Source organism: Antechinus flavipes, chromosome 4 (genome assembly GCF_016432865.1).
Source record: "Antechinus flavipes isolate AdamAnt ecotype Samford, QLD, Australia chromosome 4, AdamAnt_v2, whole genome shotgun sequence".
Taxonomy (NCBI): domain Eukaryota; kingdom Metazoa; phylum Chordata; class Mammalia; order Dasyuromorphia; family Dasyuridae; genus Antechinus; species Antechinus flavipes.
In genome coordinates, this window is record NC_067401.1 from 84,672,472 (window position 1) to 84,693,835 (window position 21,364).

General features: G+C 35.7%; 1 protein-coding gene and 1 long non-coding RNA gene across 3 annotated transcripts; one reads left to right on the forward strand and one right to left on the reverse strand.

Moving 5' to 3' along the window:
• Positions 1 to 7,250: 7,250 nt before the first annotated feature.
• LOC127559567 (cytochrome c oxidase assembly protein COX20, mitochondrial) lies at positions 7,251 to 20,445 on the reverse strand. Of its 2 annotated transcripts, none has more exons than XM_051993457.1 (4): positions 20,158 to 20,445; positions 9,444 to 9,558; positions 9,278 to 9,341; positions 7,251 to 8,419 (listed from the first exon to the last, which is right to left on the reverse strand). In XM_051993457.1, exons 1-4 carry the CDS (start codon positions 20,197 to 20,199, stop codon positions 8,278 to 8,280), a joined length of 363 nt encoding a protein of 120 aa, XP_051849417.1. In that variant the 5' UTR covers positions 20,200 to 20,445; the 3' UTR covers positions 7,251 to 8,277. The 2 variants fall into 2 exon arrangements, with proteins under 2 accessions (XP_051849417.1, XP_051849416.1); XM_051993456.1 differs by lacking the exon at positions 20,158 to 20,445 and adding an exon at positions 13,626 to 14,099.
• LOC127559571 (uncharacterized) lies at positions 9,554 to 18,270 on the forward strand. The gene is made up of 2 exons (XR_007953166.1): positions 9,554 to 11,328; positions 14,093 to 18,270. It is a non-coding gene; the product is annotated as an uncharacterized LOC127559571 (long non-coding RNA).
• Positions 20,446 to 21,364: the final 919 nt, after the last annotated feature.

Consider the following 21,364-nt stretch of genomic DNA (forward strand, 5'->3'; position numbering starts at 1 on the left):
GTGGAACTATTATCCTCAAAACACTTAGGAATCTGACTTGGAGGAAAGAGGAAATTGCCCAAATAATAGCCACGGAATAGGGCCTTCTGACTTGAAACTTTGGTGCTAATTAGTGCTTGATAATATGCTATTCACAAATAGGAGCAATAGGCAACTGCCAAACAGAAAAACCTATAACTTTGGTTTGCGTCTTTTACAGTAAGAATCCTACTTGGATAAGAATTAAGGATTTATAATCTGACATTTAATCAAAGTAATATTAGAAACCCTGAAAGTGATTTTGTAAATGTTGAGAATTTAAGTATGGCTTTTCTCTTTTTCCCTCCCAATAGAGGACAAATTATATCAAAATAAGTCAAGTTTGTGATGAGAGTTTTCTACTCTTAAGCAAAGTGATAAATAGAATAGCAAACCAATGTAGTTACTAATCTTAAAAATGTTCAGTAAAGTAGGTTGGAGGCAATTATTTTAAACTTTTAATGAGATTAAATTGTCAATCAATGAGCTTATATTAAGGACTGTGTAGAATTTAAAAAGGATAGTAAATATGACAAGAAAAGTTGAAAATAAAATAGTTTTAACTTAGCAGTACACCTAAGAAAATACCTAAAGAAACTATCTGATCAGAATGATCATCAATTTACATAATATTTTTCAGAACTTCAACAAGCAGCTTTGTCATCTATGATTTCTTTTTAAAGAACAGGAAGAAATGTTTAGATATGTTAAGGAACACTTAACCAAAGGACTATTTAGCTACTTATATGTTAAGGATAATAGAAGAAAGGGATTTAAAGTGAACATGATACCTTGAAAAATCCCAGAAAGATTGATCATGAAAGTTTCAGTGATCTAGGAAAATTAGGAGCTTTTCATAAAGCATCTAGGTTTATTTTCCTGGAATGGTTTAATTGGTCCTGAAGTTCTTTGCACCAAGTACAAGCCTATTTGTGGAAAGTTGATTGGTCTTTCTTTGCAATATTTTGTGCTTATTTTAGAAAAGGTGTCAGAAAACCTTAAATATTTTTGAGCATACTGGTATCTTAATTTTGAGGTTTTGCTCTGGAAAGCAGTTCCTATTCTGACTAGTGTGAAGTGATCAGAAAGTATTATCAGTGCTATTATCTGAACTGATCAGAAAAGAGTTTATGCTTCTAAATTATTAGGCCATAGAAAAGTAAAAAACAGTGCTTAAGTAGTTCCTAACAAAATTTGTGGGCTGCATTATTTAAAAGTTTATCTGAAGAGTAATTTTTAAAAAGGAGTTTAGTATCCTAACTTTAGAGCTGATTTACATCCCTTTATTCAGGTTTTTGGAAAGCTGGAGAGGTTTAACGATAAGCCCAAGTTAAACATACCAAGGACCAGTCAGGATTCTAATTTAATACCAATACATACCTTTCCACTGTGCTACCCTGTTTAAATATGAAAATTGTGAATACCTTGTTATAAAGGCACTATAGTTTTGTTAGAGAATAGGGTTCTGTATCCCTAACATATAAAATCTTGGGTAGATGACTCATTCCTACCTTTGTGTTGTGGGAATTGATGAACATAATGGGTTGTATACTTGACATAGTTTCAATGGTAAAACACAAATTACTGGATTCCCATTTATTTTAGTTCTAGTTAAATAATCACATCCTCAAAACATGTAGACTCTGGCTCAACACCAAATCAAGATGATATTTCTTAAGGCCTTTGTTATCCCGTCTTTTAAAAATTCTCTTCAAAGTATTAATTAAAGGAAACAATGCCGTTGGGAGTGCTTTCCAAGGTCAAAATGAGCTAATGACTCAGCAAGGAATAGCTTTTGGTTTGGGGCCTTTGATTTTACTCCTGAGCCATTCTACTTGTCTACAGTCTGATGGAACTTAAAAGTAGTTCCTCCACTATTCAGACCCAGGATCCTTCAATAAGCTACATAACACAATCAGTGCTTAGAAAGTAGTAATAGAAAAACTAAAGTACACTGAAAATATCCCAATTGCTGTCCTATTTTTAAAACTTTTGCTTTAGATTGTAGGTTTTTTTTTTTTTTGGTGGGTGGCGGAGAGAAAATGTGGATGTGTTCAACTATTCTGACCAAGTGAAGGTTTAGTTCTCTCTAGGTACTTTTCTGGACACATCTGTCATGCTTTTATATCCAAAAATTATAAGTTTTATTAAAGGCAGCAAATTTCAAGAATTTGAGTTATTAAGCATTCTCATACTCTTTAAATAAAGATGACAATTGTCAATGTGTCAAGCGCTTTGAGGCATAATGGGTTTTGCAAATAGGACCCAGTAATAAATTCAGGCTGCAGCTTTGCAGTTTTCTGTATCAAAATTAGTCTATTGGTTCTAGCTATTGCCTTCCCTGAATTGGTTTTACTCAACAGAATCTGTTTATTATGGGACTAAACATATCCTTTTAGTTTTATGTAAGTGACGAAGTTTTTGTCAAAAGTAGGGGAAAAAACAAATATATTGACATAATCAAATGTAAAAATAGGGTTAACAAGTTTTCCAAACTTGGTCTTTTGATTTTTCTCTCACAAATTTCAACTCTCATAGGTCATAGTTATGAGAGAATACTAGAAACTCATTGAGAAGTAACACCTGACATCAAAGGCACAAGAATGATTAAAAAAATTGGAGAAATACAGGAAAAGGCAAACAGCCTTTTAAGCTTAGCTCATTAGCTTTTGAGAGCACTATTGTTAAATATGGCTTAAGTCATAACAGTGGGCCAAGTTTTTAAAATACTAAATATACCCTGTTAATTGAGATAGGGAAATTATGTTTTGAATTTTCATCAAAGCATGTTTAAGGTTTGATACTTTTTAAGAGGGTAAACTTCAGTCATCTGAAGAGTTCATTTATGTGGGACACTTCATTCCCCAGAGGGGAATAAATGTGGGGGGGAGGGTTGGGGGAAGGGAGGAAACACCAGCGTTGTTTTGGGTTGAGATGTATCATAAAATAAGTTTATAGGATTTTGCAACTAAATAGTCACTGCTTGATTAGGTGACTTGATTGACACAATTTTTAATTAAATGGACTTTTAAGTCATGTTAAGTTTTAAATTGTTTCAGGATATATGTAAAATATGCTGGCTTCAAATAAAATAAAATAAAAACAAACAACAAACCTTGATAATTAGACAACAGATAATTAAGAAGCAACAGTTAAGGAAAGGTCTTAAATGTTTTCACCTAGAATCCAAACATTACACCATCAATTGGAGAACTTGGCACTTATAAATCAAAAAGCAAATGTCAGGCAAATGGCCTAGTTTTTTTTGAAGGCATCTACCTAAAGGGCCCATGTATAAGCACTTCTCAATCATCAAGTGTCAATGGTGCATCAGAACACAACATAGGATTTTAGAGATAAGCTGCTCCAACCTCATTTTATGAATGAGGATACTGAAGAAATTGCCATTGAATACTGGATTTCAGGTACATTTCTCAGTTTATTTAACAATTTAGTAACTAAAATGCAATCTAAAGATTTAACATAAAATGTTTTGTTTTCAGTCAGCAGTTGGAATTTTTTTTTGATAGAATTGTTGAACATGTTGGAGATAGTCTGTTTTGATTAGCAGCAGTAGAATTCTAACTTGTTTATTTTCCTCTGTCTTGTATAAAAATAGTGTTCATACTTAAGGGGTTTCCATTGAATAGAGCTAAATTTTAAAAGCCTACAAATAGTTAAAGAATAGTTAAGGAAACCTGGCTTACTAGCAATAAAAACTAAGAATTTTAGCTAGATGTTAAATTTGGCTGTATTTGATGCTAGGCTTTATTACTGGGTTCTGTAATGGGAGGTGGTAATCTTTGAAATCAGGTGAGGAATTTGTAAACAGTGGCTAACTGCATTTATTCCAGGCCTTTTTCTTCTTAGTTTTCCCAAAAAAGGTTTTATGCTGAAGCCTAATCCTGGCATGAAGATGAAGCTGGGTCCTTGAAAGCTATGCCACTAGGGTACATGCTCTAGCAGGCCCTACCAAGCTAGGAAAACTATTATATGAGGACCAGCTTAGCTAAAACGAGAGATTGTTCACCGGAAGTTTGTCCGAAAGGTGATACTTTGCCCACAGTTAATGAACACCATCTACTGAGGCACTGAGTTGGGTGATCTCCTTTGGTAGAGGGAATATCCACATGGAGGAAATCATGGATCTTTTGAATAAGTTAGCAATCAGTGCTGATTCCACATGTAACTTTCACATATTCCTGGATGAAGCAGCCTTTCTTCCAAGATAAGGTAATTGACATTTTAAAAATGACAAACACACCTTTTTGGTTCCAAAGTAAAATACTACAGCTGAAGAATTTTTTAGCAAAACCTTTTATTTCAAAAGTTTGTTTTGAAATATGAAATTAAAAATGTTACTTATTATACATAATGAATGCCTATTAGTATTTTAAGAGTGCTAAAAGTTGACAATAATTCACATTCCATCATCCAGGTAAAGAAATAGTTTGATAACTTTTACTACAAAGCAAGTGAGCGTAAATTGTCATATCAAGATGGGGAGGGATGGGGGAGGAAGTATCTTGGCAGTCATTTGAGCACATGATTCTAAAATGAAGTGCTGTGCTGTTCCTTTGTTAGGTCAGAACTTTGGAACCAGAAGGTTTAGGAACTTTAGAAAATCATCTAGTCAACCAACCATAATGAAGCAAAATAATAGTTGGCCAAGCCTAGAACATCAAGTTCCATTGGCTCCTGATTACATTTGCACATACTATTGACCAGTTGTTCGTTGGGGAAAACCATATGAAAAACAAATGCTTCCTAAAAATAGAAAAAAAAAATCAAAATATACCATGTTTTATTTTAATATACCAGTTAACATTTTAATATTGCCAAATGTTTTTAAAAAGATTTGTGCTCATCAAAAATCTTTAAATGATCACATTTAAAGCAAAATATGAAATTTTAAGTTTCATTTAGGAACATCTCAGATTAATTTACAAGTTAAATTAATTATTTGGTAATGAAAATCTGAAAATTTTGTCCAAGGCTTTTTCAAACATGTGACAGGCTATTTTACATCTGAAGCAATTTTAAAGGAGATTTTGAATATTTTTTGTGACATTTTTAAGTTTGGGTATTTATGTGAAGAAGTCAGATCAAATTATAGATTACTATGAAATCTAAAGTAATCCAATGAGGTAGAATAATTTTCTCCCTAGCACAACATTAGGTGTCACTAAAATGAGTAATTTCTAAAAGTATGTTAAGGGAAAAATGTTTTAAAAAAAATAATGCAATAAACCAAGAGAAGTGACTTTCCATGTGATGATTAGTACTCAGTATATGTTATATCTTGGCCATAATGCATATAACAACATCTGAAATGCCGCAAAATGAAAAAAAGAACTCAGTTGTTACCAATTTAAGAAAATAGAAATAGTGGTAAACTTACTATTCTTAACTCAGATATTAATGCCAAATTTGCTGAGTATTTTAATTAAAAAACTTCCCTTATTAGATGGAAAGGGGCCAGCTCTTTAAAATTGACAGGATCTCATCCACTCAAATCACAAACATCGCCACATCCTTTGCCTATTTAGAACCAACAGTCCGAAAAGCTTTCTAGTTTTAATTCCCTTGGGTGATCTGGTCCTATTTCTGAGGTTTTAAAAGCAGATACTACTTTGAGTAGTGGGATGGTAAAGGAAACAAGCATCAAAGAGCACTGAGCACAACTTGTGTACATTTAGCAGATAATGAGCCACAGTTTGCAGTGAAACTTCTAATTGCCACCATTCTATTTCATCAGCTGTTTAGCTGGTACCTACTGCCATTTCACCTAGACTGAATTCTGAATTAATGGAATGTGGAGGAAATTGTGCTGCTGATGGCCCCAGGTGGCCTTTTAGTTCTAAAAGGTAGGTGTTTTTTTTTTTTTTTTTTTAAATTAAAGCCATTATTAGAAAAAAAAGAGTGGCTTAAAAATCCCAAGAAATCACAGCTACTCTGGCAGGTGTGTCCAAAATATATAATACTTAGCTATATATATATATAGCTGTGTAGCTATTTTCATTCTGAAATGTTATAATTGTCCAAAATTGGTATCAAAATCTCATTTTAGTGCACGTTTTCAAAATAGACTTAGAAGAAATCCTATTCGTAAAATATGTGCATATTGTGCAACTTTGATGTCCAACTTATGATAGTTTTTGCAAGGTGACTTCTCCATCCCAATTTCCTTGGATTACCTTGCTTAGATCATCTAATTCAACATTTGGAAACAAAACCCCAAGTGATCCTGACTTCCAGTTTAGTTTTCTTTCTACTATACACTACTAAAATCTGCACTTTCATGTATCTGAATTGTTCTGGTTCTGATTTTGAGTGAAGTAGGCCAATCCAGAAAGTCAAATGTGCTTACAAATGTATTCTTTAGAACACTTGCTGTTTTCACCCTTTCCCTAATCTGGTTGCCAAGCAGAAACATCAATAGAAATAATCTTTCAGAAAACTTGAAAGATATGAAACATTTGTTTAGAGGGGAAAAAAAAAAACCATTTGTTCAAGCATTTATTAAAATTTTTATTCTACCCCTCAAGTGCTATCCCATTTTCTCCTTCCTTGATGTTGTATACTTTTTAAGACAAATGTGTTACTCATTTCTTCCCTTTCTTACCTTAATTTCTTTGGCTACCAAACAGTTTTGGAAATTCCTCTACAACCTCAAGGGAAAAAAATTGATATCAACTACTGTTTTTTTTTTTTTTTAAACTTTACAGTTTTTTACTGCTACCAATTGATGGCTTATCTCTGCCAGGAAATACTATTTACGTTTATTTTAACCAATATGGCCTAATCTCAGAAATCTTTGGAAAAAGAAAAGGAGAGGGAAATTGGGGTTTGCTTCATTAAAAATAAAACTAGCTTCAAGAAAGTGGGATGAGAAGAGCATTGGGAGGGGGGACTTGGATGAACCTGGCCTAGATCTGGTCCCAGTTCTGCCCCTTTTACTCTTTTCTTACTTTAGGCAAATCACAATATACCTCATCTTCAAAATGAGCATGTTTGGGACTCCTATGATGCCTAAAGTTTTTTCTAGTCTCCCAATTATTAAGATCGAGGGGAAGGCATAAGGATTTTTTTTTAACTAGATATATGCATGGGTAATTTTTCAACATTGACCCTTGCAAAATATTCTGTTCCAACTAGGATTTTTTTTCTTGATGAGAGGTCTTGCTTGTGATCGCAATAAAAAAATAAAAAAAATATGGGAATACTCTATATCCAGTATATGTAAATACATTTGTCCTTTATTTTATATATCCATGATAGATATTTTATATATGCATAAGCACATACACATAAATGATGTAGACAATATCCCAATACCCCAGAAAATAAAAATTTGCTGATATGAATGTAGAATTTAGGTAGAGGTTAAATCTCTGTAAGAACATTGTCATAGCTGATTATATGAGAAATAATTTGATAGACCATCTTAATATTTTCAAACCATTTTGGTTGAATGACAAAAGTTAATAAGGTGCAAAATGTCATTTTTTTCCCCCTGAAATGATCTTTCACATTTATATTAAAAATGCATCTTTGTGTCTTCATTTAGTGAATGCTAGAGGTGGACCATTTACTGAATGAGATAAAGAAATGAGGACTAAGTGAAAATCTAAGGGTAAGTAACTTTAAACATTCCCTCCCCCCATTTTTCTAAAATCTAACAACTTTGCAGTCAAGTTTTGTCAACTTAAGATGGATTTTGACATTAAACTCAAAATCTTTTTCTGGTCAATAATATATATTATCATACTTAAGATGAAATCTACTTATGATGATGAACTGGGAAGATAAAAAGAATGATTTTTTTTTTTTGTTTTAGAATAATCAAAATGAGAAGTAAAGTTTTGAATTCCAGAAACACTATTATTATTAACTTAAGGTATTCCAAAAGATAAAAGTGAATGTGACTTTTATTAGAAGCTACATTCAGAAACCTAGAAAAGTCATTAACTTAGAATCATAATTTTTTTAAAAGGATGAAAATTTCATGCTTTTATTTCCAAGTATGCCAAACACTTAAATTTTATCATTTATTTCATCATTACAACACTAATAAATTCTTTACCGTGTTGCACAATCAGGATTGACATTTAACAGAGAATGAAATAATAATCACTTTTATCACACTGCAGATATTTAAAATTTTCTAATTTTTTTAAAGCTTCCCTGTCAAAGCTTTAAATTCTCAAAGCAATTTCAAGGAAAGCTTTAAACTGTTCCTTAACCTTGTGGCCTAGATTAAGAATTGTCGCTTTTGGTGCTGATTTGTTTTCTTTCAGGATCAAGGTGGGTACTTTCAAACAGAATCTTGTTCTTTATTCCTTCTTGAACAACTCTTTGCTGGATTCTTTGCTTTGCATAATTATATCTACAAGGAAACCTTTAAGAAAAAGTAATAAAAAATTCTTACTGAAATAATGGTAATTTATAACAGTTACCATTTCTTTTTCAATTTGTGCTTGGACTCAGTACTATGATTTGAAAAAATGATTTACAATCCTAATTGAAATAATTCTGATAGCAAATGTATTAAAAATACTTAACAATTAATTTTTCCCCCAATTACATGTAAAAACAATTTTTAATGTTTGTTTCCTCTTTTCTTTCCTTCCCCTCCTCCTTTCATTGAGAAGGCAATTTGCTGTAGGCCACATGTGCAGTATAATATTTTTTTCAAGGGGAAAATAGGCTTAATTTTCTTCTGAAGCTTTTTGTGGATCCTGCTACCCATTCTCCTGCCCCCTGTCATTTTAGTTAAACAGAATAATTGTTTCTGTGTTTGAGGATTCCCATAGCACAGCCCATATTCTCTTATACCAACTATTCTGCTGAAACTCTTCTTGTAACAGGTATTTAAAAGTTTAGTACAGCTGGGCTCTTATATTTGATTTTGCCAAGAGGTGCCTGATATTGATACATACAGATCACATATTCTATGTCAAGAATTCCAATTTTATAAAATTAGTCACTCAGTTCCTTATTTTGTTAATCTTGTATTGAAATTTCCCATCAATTTATTTAAAATTCAAATTGTCTATTAAAGTATGTAAATAACCAAAATAAGCTAGTTTGCATTTTTTCTTATAAGGAAAAAGAATTTACATTAAAAAAAAATAACTAGAACAGATTATTAAACTTTTTGAATTTTCTTAAAGATGGATGACAGAGTAGCTTAGATTTCATGTAAAAAATGAATACCTAAAGCATATAGATTTGTTCAGAAAATAAGCATACATACCAGCATCCTAAAGTTCCCAAAATAAATACTCCTACTGCAACGTCACAAGATCTTCTAACTCTACCTATTAAATAAACATCAATCATGTTAGTTTCAGTCATTTGAAACTATTGCAACTAGAACAATTTTCATATGGATATATAAAATCTTAACTGCAAATACTCACTAGTAAATAGAAAATGTCCCAAGGCAGCTATGACAGATCCTAATGAGCCATAGAGTATAGAGTGTCTTGCACAGGGTACATTCTGAACATCCAAAATTCCTAGAAGCTTAAAAGACTAGGATTTAAAGGGGGAGAGAAAAAGAAAGCATTTCATATTTTAGATTTATTTGATAGAGATGGCATTCAAAACCACATCTTTCCTCCACATTTTGAATTTAAATTGGGGGTTAGGAAGTTGTTCCTTTTAAAAATTCACCCACCACTATATATATTTGATTTGTTTTTCAAGGGTTGCTAACAAAAGCCTACAAGGTTTTCTATTCATAATCATTGGAGCCATAAATCTATGGCACACAATGTGTGACACTGAGAAAAATTTGATCAGAAAGCCTTGTTCAGATAAATTTGTTAGTGATTTACCAAAACAATGGTTAATTAGGGGATTTTTAAAAGTACTTAACTCTGTATGAAAATAGGTTAGAGTAGTAAAAACATCAATTTTCAAAGGTCGTGATTTTTTTTTTCCGACATAATTTTCTTTAGTTTTCTTTACCAATACAGGTTGCAGTTCCTCCATGTTTTTGAAATGCTCACGAGTTGTTTTTACCTTATTAAACTGATTTTTAAGAGAGGATTCTTAGATCGGAGAAAGTGACTTGTACCTAATATATGTAAGAGACAGACTTCTAGGATGCTCATCAGTGAGTTTAAAATTTTGTTTTGCTGACAGTATAGAATAAATAGCAGTACACATTACAAGCATATAAAAATAAAATACAAGAAATCACAAACCAGTACATGATTAACTGCAAGAGAAACAATAACTTGAATTATCACTATTGGACCAGAATAGTTTGGGAAACCTCTGCAGATCTAGAATGTGGATAACATTTAAGTAAATTGAAAGGACAGTTTTTTTTTTTTTTTGAATAGTCCAGTTTGTTTTATTCTTGTTTTTGTGCAGCTGATTATGTCCACCTTTCCGAAAAATCACAATATTTTTAACCTAAGTTAAAAATAACTTAACCTGTAGTTAACCAGTTATATAGCAACTAGGGTGACCAGCTTTGCTAAGCAGAAGTATAAAGCTGACTGCACTTACTGAGTCTCAGGTGAGTAGTCAAAACTATGTAAACAGGCATGTTTGATTATCCTAACTCTGAGATACCTTTATGAATAGCCAAACTTAAGAATCTTAACCAGCCCAATGACATGAAGATTACCCCCAAAAATTGACCTAGGTCATTAATGTTCTTAAAACTACAAATGCTGTTTATTTTGTTGGTAAGGCAATTGGGGTTGTGACTTACCCAGAGCCACTGCTGATTATTTCTTAAAAGTTTTTTTTTTTTTTTGAGGAATCCAAAGTCCAAGTCCCAAAATGTGGACATTTAAATCAAATGAGATTATGCAAGTGAAGCACTATATGAAAAGATCAAAGGATCATAAATTTAAAGCTGGAAGGGATCTTAGAAGTCACCTAGTGAAATATTTAATTGTGCAGATGGAAAAAGTCTCAAAAGCATTCAAAATCCAGGTTCTGACTCCAAAATCTAGGGTTTGTATCACACTAGTTGGGGCTCTTACTAGTGAGTGGCAGAGTGCCACAATAATATGCCAGAACTTGTGTGAGGAGTGAGTCACTAATGAATAAAGGAAAATAAAAAGTCAAGGTTACCAAGACTTTAGAAAAAAGTATATATATTTTATTTTAACTATATTGTTTTATGAGTTTTATTATGTCCCTCTTGTTCCTGATCTTTAGCTGGGAAACACACAGGACACAAGCTACATACATATGAAGTGCTCTTTAAGAATCATGGGATTTCAGAGAAGGGATTTTTGGCAGTATCCAGTCTAAACGTCTTACTTCACAGAAATAGAGGTTTGTTAGTGTCTTAATTTTATTAAATACTTAATGTCTTAATTTAAATCTGTAATGAGGGTTCAGCTCTATATGAAGCCCAGAGCTATGCCCTAACTCACACAAGAAGTTATGTCGAGCTGGATAAAATGTATTATTATATTATATATTATGTTTTGGTGCAGTGACTGGGGCCCTGGGATTTAAATGGCCTGGGTTCTATCTCTGCATTGGATCAGTTACTATGGGCACATCATTTCACCTAAGCCTTGTGTAAAATGTGGGCAATTAAGGCAATATGTCTACATGAAGTTAAAAGAAGTCTTGCCTCTTCACACATACTGGCTCCATAATATGGAGAAGTCACTGTCCTATGAATTTTCTCAGACAACTCTATTAAGACTAAGTTTTAGAACAGTTACTGTGATTTCTAGAATCCCCTATAGCAATTCAGAAAACTGGGGTGGGGGTGGAGGGGTGGATTCTGTCCATCTCAGGATTGTTATGAAGAAAGGCATGAATTTAAAAAAGTTATAGCACTCTTAATTTATCTTGTATATTTTGAATTGCTATATTAACAAATTGCTTGAAATAGCTACTCGAAATACCCTCCACGAAAGTTGTATTTAGAGAACTGAGGTAAAATTAACAGTAATAATTTATATGCAAATAACTTTAAAATACAAATTATCTGGATCAAAATAGAAAACTACTAATTAAGTACTGCATGAAACTTCTACTTAAGACACTTGACAATGCTTTTAGATGATATTGCCATTTACAAAAAATAATAAATGAAAAAGTTCTCTTGCCCCCATTATAGGAAGTTCTAGTCCCAAATATTTACTATCAGTTTTTAGGGCTATATCTATAAGAATCTATTAAGTGTGATATGAGACAATACAATAATGGATTATCTTTTCAAGTTTATTTGATTATAGGTGAGAAGAATAAAGAGCAGAGTAGAGAACCCCTCCCTCTCCTCAAGTCAGCTACATACTATTACCTTTTCATGTTAATAGCAATATAAAAACTTTTGAGGGATGCTATCAAGGATAGTTGTCCTAAAATTAGGCCTAACAGCTGTGTTTTCGTTTGTAGGTGGGCTTAATTACTCTTCCTGTGCATAAAGACTTACCACACAGCAAAATAGCTGAATATGTCAGCTATGTATATTTCAAAATATCCTGATATAAGAACTTTTTTTATTTAGATGAAGATTCCAAGGAAAACCTATATGAGCTGTGTGTGTGTGTGTGTGTGTGTGTGTATAATGTATAAAAATGGGATAGTCAAGAAGTAAAAGAAATTTTTCCCCCTTAAATTAACTTCAAAAGCTTAACTTCCATTATCACTTTTTACCCTTAAAACAATTCTGCATTCAGTTTAAGGAGGACATTGAAACCATTCTGAGGACACCAACTAAGATGGTAAAAGGCTTTGAGATTATGCCATATGAAATTCCCTTAAGGAATCAGGAATCTTTATCCTGGTTTAAGGGAAAGGAAATATTCTAGGAGTTTTAAATGAATGTTTGCTGATTGATTGAAATAATACTTAAGGCTGTCAAGTATCTACTATGCATTTCCCCTTATCCTGTTATCAACATAGGTGGCTCAAGTTCATAGCTGGACCAGAAGGAATTCTGCTGACCAATTAGAATCTCTTCAGCAAGTTTTAATTTCCTCAGGTTTAGTTTCCTCATCTTAATTGGGCATAACTGTAGCACTTACCTCACAGTTTGCTCTGAGACTCAGATGTTTGTGAAGCTTTAAAAGTCTTAAAATCTTACAGGAAACTGCTTGTTTCAAAGACTGATAACCACTTGTCAAAAATGTTGAGCACTTTCTGAGTTGGTTGAATTGGCTAAGGCTAAAATGTGATATGAAAGCTGAGCATAATGGGCAGGTGAATTAGAATAGAATTAGTACAGCACTCAGGTGTACTCTGCCCCTGTTACACATGAAAGGCAACCATCCCATTTGCTCCAGAAGAATCTCCCCCTCCATCATTGCCCTCTTTTTACTTGTCTACTGGATGCTTCCCTATATATAGACTACAAACATTCTAGTATCTCTTAGACCAAGATCAATCCATTCATCCCCACTAGTTTTTGTCTCAAAATTTTCTAACTAAACTTCCCAAATATTGTCTAGGATATATGTACTTCTGCAACCCATTTCAATGCTCTCCCTAATATTAATCTTTTCTCCAAATAATCATCCTTTTTGACCTTTGCAGCCTTTGATACTGACAATCCCTTTCTATTCATTTTCTACATTATCTCATCAGTTCCCATGCTTTCATTTATCTCATACCTTAGCAGTCCTAATCTCCCATTCTCCAGAATGCATCAAACTTGTCCAAGTCCCAAACTGAACATATTTGATAGGTAGTTGGAAATACATTCTGGATGACTGAAGATGGTATTGCTGTCAATAACAGAAAAGTTGGAAAGAATTTGAGAGGGGAAGGAGGGCGGGAAGATGAGAAAGTTTTTGGTATGTCTATATGACAGGGTTTGACATTTTACAATTTGTAAAATCTGGTGCTTTTGGCTACCATGCTGGTGCAGGCCTATAGTACCTTACACCTCACACCTATACTTTTCCAACTGCTGGTTGGTCTCCCTGCCATAAAAGTCTCAAATCTCTTCACTGAGGTCCCAATCTTCCTAAAGCACAGACCTGACCCAAACAAACAAACAGAAAAATGTGGTTCCTCAAATATTAACCAACTCCAGGCATTTTCACTGTTCCTCATGCCTCCCCTCTCCTTGTTCTAGCTCCTGGCTTTGAAGCTTCAAGGCCCAGATAAAACTCTATGAGAAGTCCTTTGATCATCAATATGAATGCCTTCCATCATTCACTCGGGTGTGGTTGTGTGTATAAAATCTTGTTTGAATCTATTCTGCCATAATTTGATACCTGCATTTTCAAAAAGCAAAATTGCAACTATAAACCACAGGACTTATGAGGGAAATGAGGTTAAGGACACACAATACTTACAAATTTTGTCAGTGATACATCAATAAAAAGAATCTATAAATGGTTGCATAATTTTATATCTGCTCAATGGTTGAGAAATGTACAAATATGTTAAATAGCAGTTCCCAGGAAGCTTAAGCTAGCAGTGTCACTAGCCCTCTTCTACTTTGCAAGCTCTTCCTACACGAGAGATACCCAATAAACATGGCATCCATGTTTAACCAAGATCCCAAAATCCACGTTAAGGATGGTACTTTAATATCACAGTATTCTACATTTTCTCTCTATATACATACATACTTGCCAAATATGCATATTATATAAATTATACACATACAGATCTATATTCTAGGAAAATGGAGATTGGAATACTAATTACTACAAACGTTAAGTTCCATAGTCATAATCTGCATATTAGAATTTGGAAAATTCCTTTCTCTGAAAAGTTGCAGTGGTTTTCTTGGTGCTCATCTTTTCTCCTCAGCCAGCCACTGGCCCACTCCCTGCATCACTGGATTGTCTGTCTCTGCTCCTCCCTGCCTCCTTCATATTTTGTATCACCTATCCTTTGAAGTCACAAAGAAACCTCAATAGTCGACTTGCCTTCATTGGGAAAATTGGTATCCCCCCAAAAATGTTCCTGGCTACTCTATATTTTTTAAAGTTTGCTTCTCTTATCACAATCTCAGAACATTAAAGTGACATTCTCCTACTTCCCCAAAACAAATTTCTATAGCACTTATCTGGTCCTTAAAAAACAAGACTAATATATTTGAGATGTTTTGTATTTACAATTGATGAAGGCAGCCCTGAATATTAATAAAGGTGAAAATTTGTCACATCACATTTTCGTTGTCCCAGTTCTAACCTGCCTATGTAATCTGAATAATCCTATCCTGGTAATAATTCTCAACTCCAAGCCTTTACTTACTGTTTCCAGTTGGAATGTTGTCTTTTTACCTTTTAATAAATCCTACCAATTCAGTCAAGCCACTCCTCCAGACCTTTGTAAAAGGGACTTTTGAGGTCTTTATCTGGTCCAAAAATTTGAGATCTAAGTGATGTACTTAATGTTATATGGTTAATAAGTGGCAGAACTGAGTAAGAGTATATGATATAATTATCATGGCATTGTTCTTGAGTAACGAATACTTAAAATATTTTATCTTGTAACCTCTGAGGGCCTAGCATGAACATAACATACCTATATTCAGACATGAGAAGCACTATGCGCTATGGATTAGTAGTTCCTGTTCTCATGGACGGAAACATACAGAAATTCTAGATAAATGCATAGTAATTTTTAGAAGAGTATTGTAGAGAGGTTAACTTTTGAACCTTTTTGATTGAGAGGGAAAAGGTGAGGAAAGACGAGGATCAGTGCTTATATAAAGGGATGGCAATAGGAGACACAATGTGTGTACAAGGAATAGGCAATTTCCCAGTTTGGCTCAGTGAAACTTTAATTGATATCTAGCCCAACCTGATATGCCAGGCAGAATAATTAATTGCCTTTCACTATTACATCCTAGCAGAATCACTTTCAGGTTGAGTATGTAATAGGTAAAAGATACGAAGAGGTGATCAAAAAATCCTAATAGGACAAGGTATTTTCCTTAATGTTCACTGGTTTCAGATTTTTCCTTTCAGCAGATTAGAAGTGCTCACCTTCAGAGAAGTTTTAATAGCCCACAACTCCCCTCCTCCCCCCCCCCCCAATTAAAAAGAGTATTATGACTTTACTGAGAAAAAGTGGTCTTAGATTAAGTAAACTAAAACTTTACTTCTGTACACAGAATAATGAAATTTCAGCTCTAGGATCAGCTAGATGGTACAGTAGATAGGGTGCTGGACCTGTAAATGGGAGATTTTGTCTCAGATACTTATTGGCTGTGTGACCTAGAGGAATAATTTAACCTATTCAACCCAAGTTTCCATAGCAGTAAACTCTCACAAGGTTGTGAGGAGGATACAGTGAAATAATTGTAAAGATTTGCGTTGCAAACCTTTAAGCTCTATATAAAAATGCCAGCTTCCTAAGGCTCACCCCTTCACCTAAACTTTCTCTAATTTACAAGGCTGGAATGCTCCCTCATCTCCGCATACTCATTTCCCCGGCTTCCTTCAAGTTGAAATACAAAAATCTTTTCCAATATCTTGATTCTAGTAACTTTTAATTATTTTCTATTTTGTATGACTTCTTGCATGTCTCTTTCCCAATAGATTGTGAGCTCTTTGAGGGCAGGGGCTGTTTGCTTCTTTGTATCTCTAGCACTTAGCCCAGTGCCTGGCACAATGATATTTCAAATTTGTAGGTTTTGTTGGTCATTGCAGATAGAAAACAGTTGGCCACTATTTTTTGTATGCCACCTGGAAATGACTTAAAGTCAATACTCATAAGTCATCTGATCTTCTATTGAGACTGTAGGTCCATTTAAATCAGTGTGCTTAATTTAAAGCAAGGCAGACTAATCTAATTCAGCAGTACTAGCTTCAGCATAAGAGTATTAAATATTTTTTAACAAAGTTACAGGGTACCCAGTAATAGCTTGCTTTGAGTTACTTCTATTTATAATGCCTAGCTGTTTAATATTTCCCTGGTCTCTTTAGTAACTACAACCTTATGAAGAAAAAAATGTGGCTATTTTATGAGGTTTATATTGATATTCTTAAGTGAAAAATAACCCTAAATCATGCTAGGCAGCAATTTACTGCATATAGTAATTATAGTAAAAAGTCAAAAAATCTATGTATGTTAAAATTTGACTACTGTTTTGCCAGAATAAAAAATGGCCTAGTGGTATTAAGTCCCTCCACACAATTTACTGCAAAGAGGGGTTCAGCCATACTGGTTCACTTGCCACCAACTCCTAATGCCTTTTTACTGGCTGTCCACTCAATCTGGAATAATCCATCCCTCTTCTCTTCTGCCTGGGAGAATCCCTGATTTTTTGCAAGACTCCCGAGGCTCCTGTACACCTACTGCTGGTCTTTCCTGATTTCTGCCCTGATGCTTTCTCCAAACAGCTCACATGAGAATTGTCACAAACGTGCTTTTCATATCAGAATGTCAACTGCTTGCGGGGCAGGAACCCTTTCACAATTGCTTCTGTATCCAAGTGTATGAGAACTACATGGAACACAGTAGATGTTTAATAAATACTTGATGGAATGAACTATTTTTTTTTATTGTGAAATGGGTGGAATTTGAAGAAATACAGCCCAGACGCATGAAAACAGCTTGTTTGGAACTAGGAAAAACTAAATACTCTAAAATATCGGTTGCTAATTAGCATTCTTCTCAAATTGCAAATAGAATAAAACATAACTAATAGAAAATAAACAGTAGGCATATAATCACTACGTTTATACATCAAACATGGGTTTTTTGTTTTTGGTTAAATGAAACTATTCAAGCTATAAGGTCTTAAGATCTAAAAGACATCTTCAAATTAAATCACATCTAATTCAAGTATATATAAGATAATGTTCTAGTGGAAAGGGTGGTTTGTATGGACATAGCAGTCTATTAAACATTTTTTGTGCACTATCATAAGTTTTTTGGCTCTGCATTTCAAAAACTTGATTTTAACAGTGGTGATCAGAGCCAGGGATTGATTTATCAAAACAACTACATACAAAACAGATACTTGCATAAAGTATTGCTGGGCTATATATTCGAGCAAATTACAGATAAGAAATTTAATTAGTTTGGAGGTAGGGCAAAGTTCATCAGTTAGAACTTGACAAAATAACTGCTAGATTACATATTTTTTTGTGTAGCTAACCTATACTGGTTATTAAAAAGTCCTTGGAATTGTAAACAAGCCCAAGCCTAGTCTATGGCTATTGGATTTTTTTTTTTTTTCTTTGCAGATTATCCTCAATATAACTATGAGATTGAGACTTTTACTTCCAAGGGTAACATAACTACCAAAAAAACATTTAAAACAAGTCACCACCACCCCCACCCCCCCCCCCCCCGGAAAAAAAAAAAAAAAAACCCTGAAGGAAAACCCACCTAAAAAAATTGCTATTAAATCATGCTTTTATCTGTGTATGCACTGAATGAACCAACTAGTTTGGTGTTAAAACAATTACACTTTTTACATTTTCCAAATATTTAACACTTATTTAATTTATTCAGCAGCCCCTGGGATATATGTCAGTATTATTAACTCCTGTCTAGAGTTGAGGAAACAGATTGTGTTGATTTAAGTCAAGGTTATAACAAAACTGGATCTGGAATTTCAAGTGCCAGATTTCCAATGAGCTTTCCAAGTATACAAGCTTCAGAGTAAAGAATATCACATTTTAAATAACTATATTTAAATTTTGGGGCATATAATAAAATTTGATCAAACAGTAAAAATAAAATTACCATTTCTATATTAGTTATTTCATTGTAAAATGTTAGTGTTTATGTTTAACCTATTAATCAAATTAAGATTAAAATATACAAAGCATGATCCTTTGGTATTGTGTTCTTTAATGTACTAAAGATATTTCTAATGTCTATATTCCTGATTATTCCTCCTGTTCAAAAACAAGGAAATCTGTTTAAAAAAAAGTCAACAGATAACTGGATGATGGTCATGATCACAGCAGATTACTCTTCAACATGACTGTCTTAATGCAATTTGTATTGCTTGATACAAACTAAAGGTGTATGTGTGCTTTTTTTAAAAATTCATTTTTGATAAGGGAAAGCATGCTTACTATATTCAGAACCTATTTCCTCAGTCTGTCCTTAAAGATTAATATTTCCAATTTAGTGGGACTTAAGAATCCCTACAATATGGCTCGGATTTCTCTAAGATAAAATGTCCACAAATAATTGCTGTGGGTGCATGTGACTTATCACATGCATGTGCATCCTTATCCATTTCTAAATCATTCAACAAATTTCAAAATACAAATAGTTTTGGCGTTTAAAGCCCTTCACCCTCTGGTTCCAGCTCCTGTCAGTCAGCCTGAATGACAATTAACAGCCTCAAATACTGTTCCACAGCCAATGGCGCCCATCAGACTGCCAGGGTTCACTACCGGCTCTCCAGAGGGGCCAGTGGTCAATGCGTGCCCCGGCAGTGGATGTTTCATGCGGCCGTCAACATTCCCTACTGACCAAAGAGAACCGATCCCGGCCGGTACTAGCTAGTTTTGTCTGTCGTATTGGGGGCCGGCCTTCAAAGTGGAAAAACTTCAGCGTCTTAGGTCAGCGGTGATAGACATAAGGCCACCTAAGATGTACTTTTATTTTTAACTGGCTCACTGTTAAGATGCCGATCTGCAAGGAATTTGATCACCGGGAAGAGAAAAACCACCCCAGCTTTGTACCCACTGAAATCAACCGTCCAGTCCCCATTCCTACAGTACTTACTAGGTGAAGACAATGCTGCGGCCGGAGACACAAAAGTAAAATTGTAACGACTCATTTCCCCTTTCCTAACACCCCAACTTGTGTAAAACCCCACAAAACTACGTACAATTTAGACCTGTGGGGAAGCAGTGTGCCCTTCCTGCAATTTTCACCATTTTGTTTCGCGTTGCCTTTAAATATGTCTTAATTCTGACCGGACAATTGTGATTAGTGTCTTAAAATGGAGACAAGGCTGGTCCTAGAGAATGGCTAAAACCTTGGGAGCGCCACGGCCTAGCCTTCCGCGTGCACCGGCAGTCCTGCACGACCCCAGATCCCGGGCGTTTCATTTTCCCGGCACGGTTGCCGCCCCTCCCCCTACCTCGGCCGCGAGGTTCCGAGCCTCGGGCCTAGAAAAGATCGAAGCGACTGCTCGTGTGGGCTCTGGAGGCCCAGGGCCGGCGCTTGGGCTCCCCCTTCCGCTCGGTTAGCCCTTCCCATTACCTTCCCCTTCCCGGGTTCCCCGGCCTCAGTCTCAGTTGCCATGCTGACGAGCCCGTGCCGCACGCCCTTCACTGGCTACCACCGAGACAAACAGGAAGTGCCGCCTAGAACGGACGCTCTCGCGCTCCCCCGTGAGCTCACTCTTTGGGTCCTCCTCGACTCTCCCCCCCCTTATCTCCCTCCGCCCTTGCCAACACCACATCCGCCATTTTAGAAGCTGCACTATCCCGCTGCAGAGCTCCTCAAAGTGATCGAATTTGTGGCCGCCTAGACGACCGACAACTCCCTTGTTCATTAAAATAGGTTACACCTTTTCCTAGGACGCTTTCTAACTCCGCCTTCTCGCGTTATAAGGAAGGGCCTAGGGAGGGGAAATAGGTCTCGAAGCGACCGCGCCATTAGAGTCCCGAGAGACGCCAGGGGAGGAGATGTCTTACAGGCTGCCACCGAGTTCCCTACCCCCTCCCTCTTCCTTCCCTAACCGTCGTGCGCGCGTATGCGCGTGCTGGAGGAATGTGGGGGTGGTTAGAGGGAGCGCGCGCGGGGCGGGAAAAACGGCGAAAGGACCTAGGATGGTTGGAGCGGGGGAGGGAAGAGATAATGGCGCATTGTCCTCTGAGGCTCGACCCGCGTCCTCTATGTCCGCAGCAGCAGAGGGGCGGTTCACCGCCTCCCCGTGTTACGTCACCTGCTTCCCGGGGTGTTCTAGGGCCACCTTGACAAGACCTCGGTGTGGTCCCCTTCACGCCTCCTTTCCTGATGCTCCCCCGGGGCACCAGCTTAATATTAAATCCCAAACGGTGCAGACGCCCTCCCTCCTCACTTCTGTCTAGCTTCTCCGCCACAAAAAAAAGAAAGCGTCCGAGTCCCTCGAGGCGGGGGGCCCCGCGAAGGAGACTTGGGGGACAAAATGAAGGCTGGTGTTTTGTAAGCCCAGATGCATCAGGGCCCTTGTCCACCGGTCCTGAACACCGGGCAGAGGAAAGAAGAAGCGGGCGAGCCTGGTCCGGCCTGACCAGGCCTGACGAAGGAGGGAGCCCATTATTGTAAGATGGCCGACTCCTAATGGTGGTGGTATAATGGTCTTTGAGCGGAGATAAAGAGCGCCGCAGGTTCAGAAGAATAGAGCGATAGAACCCCAGTGCGGACGTCAGAATTGGCTTTCTGAAGCGATGGCTGCAAAAACGGCCACTTGACCTTTGGCCGA

Bases quoted from the DNA above. Each gene is read 5' to 3' on its own strand.
- LOC127559567 (XM_051993456.1), bottom strand. From the start codon at position 13,715: ATGTATTTCCAACTACCTATCAAATATGTTCAGTTTGGGACTTGGACA. The intron at 9,559-13,625 runs GTATGAGATAAA...TTTAAATCCTAG, and splicing joins GGGAGATTAGGACTGCTAAG to TCTTTTAAGCTTCTAGGAAT. The intron at 8,420-9,277 runs GTATGTATGCTT...TTTTTCTTAAAG, and splicing joins TTGGGAACTTTAGGATGCTG to GTTTCCTTGTAGATATAATT.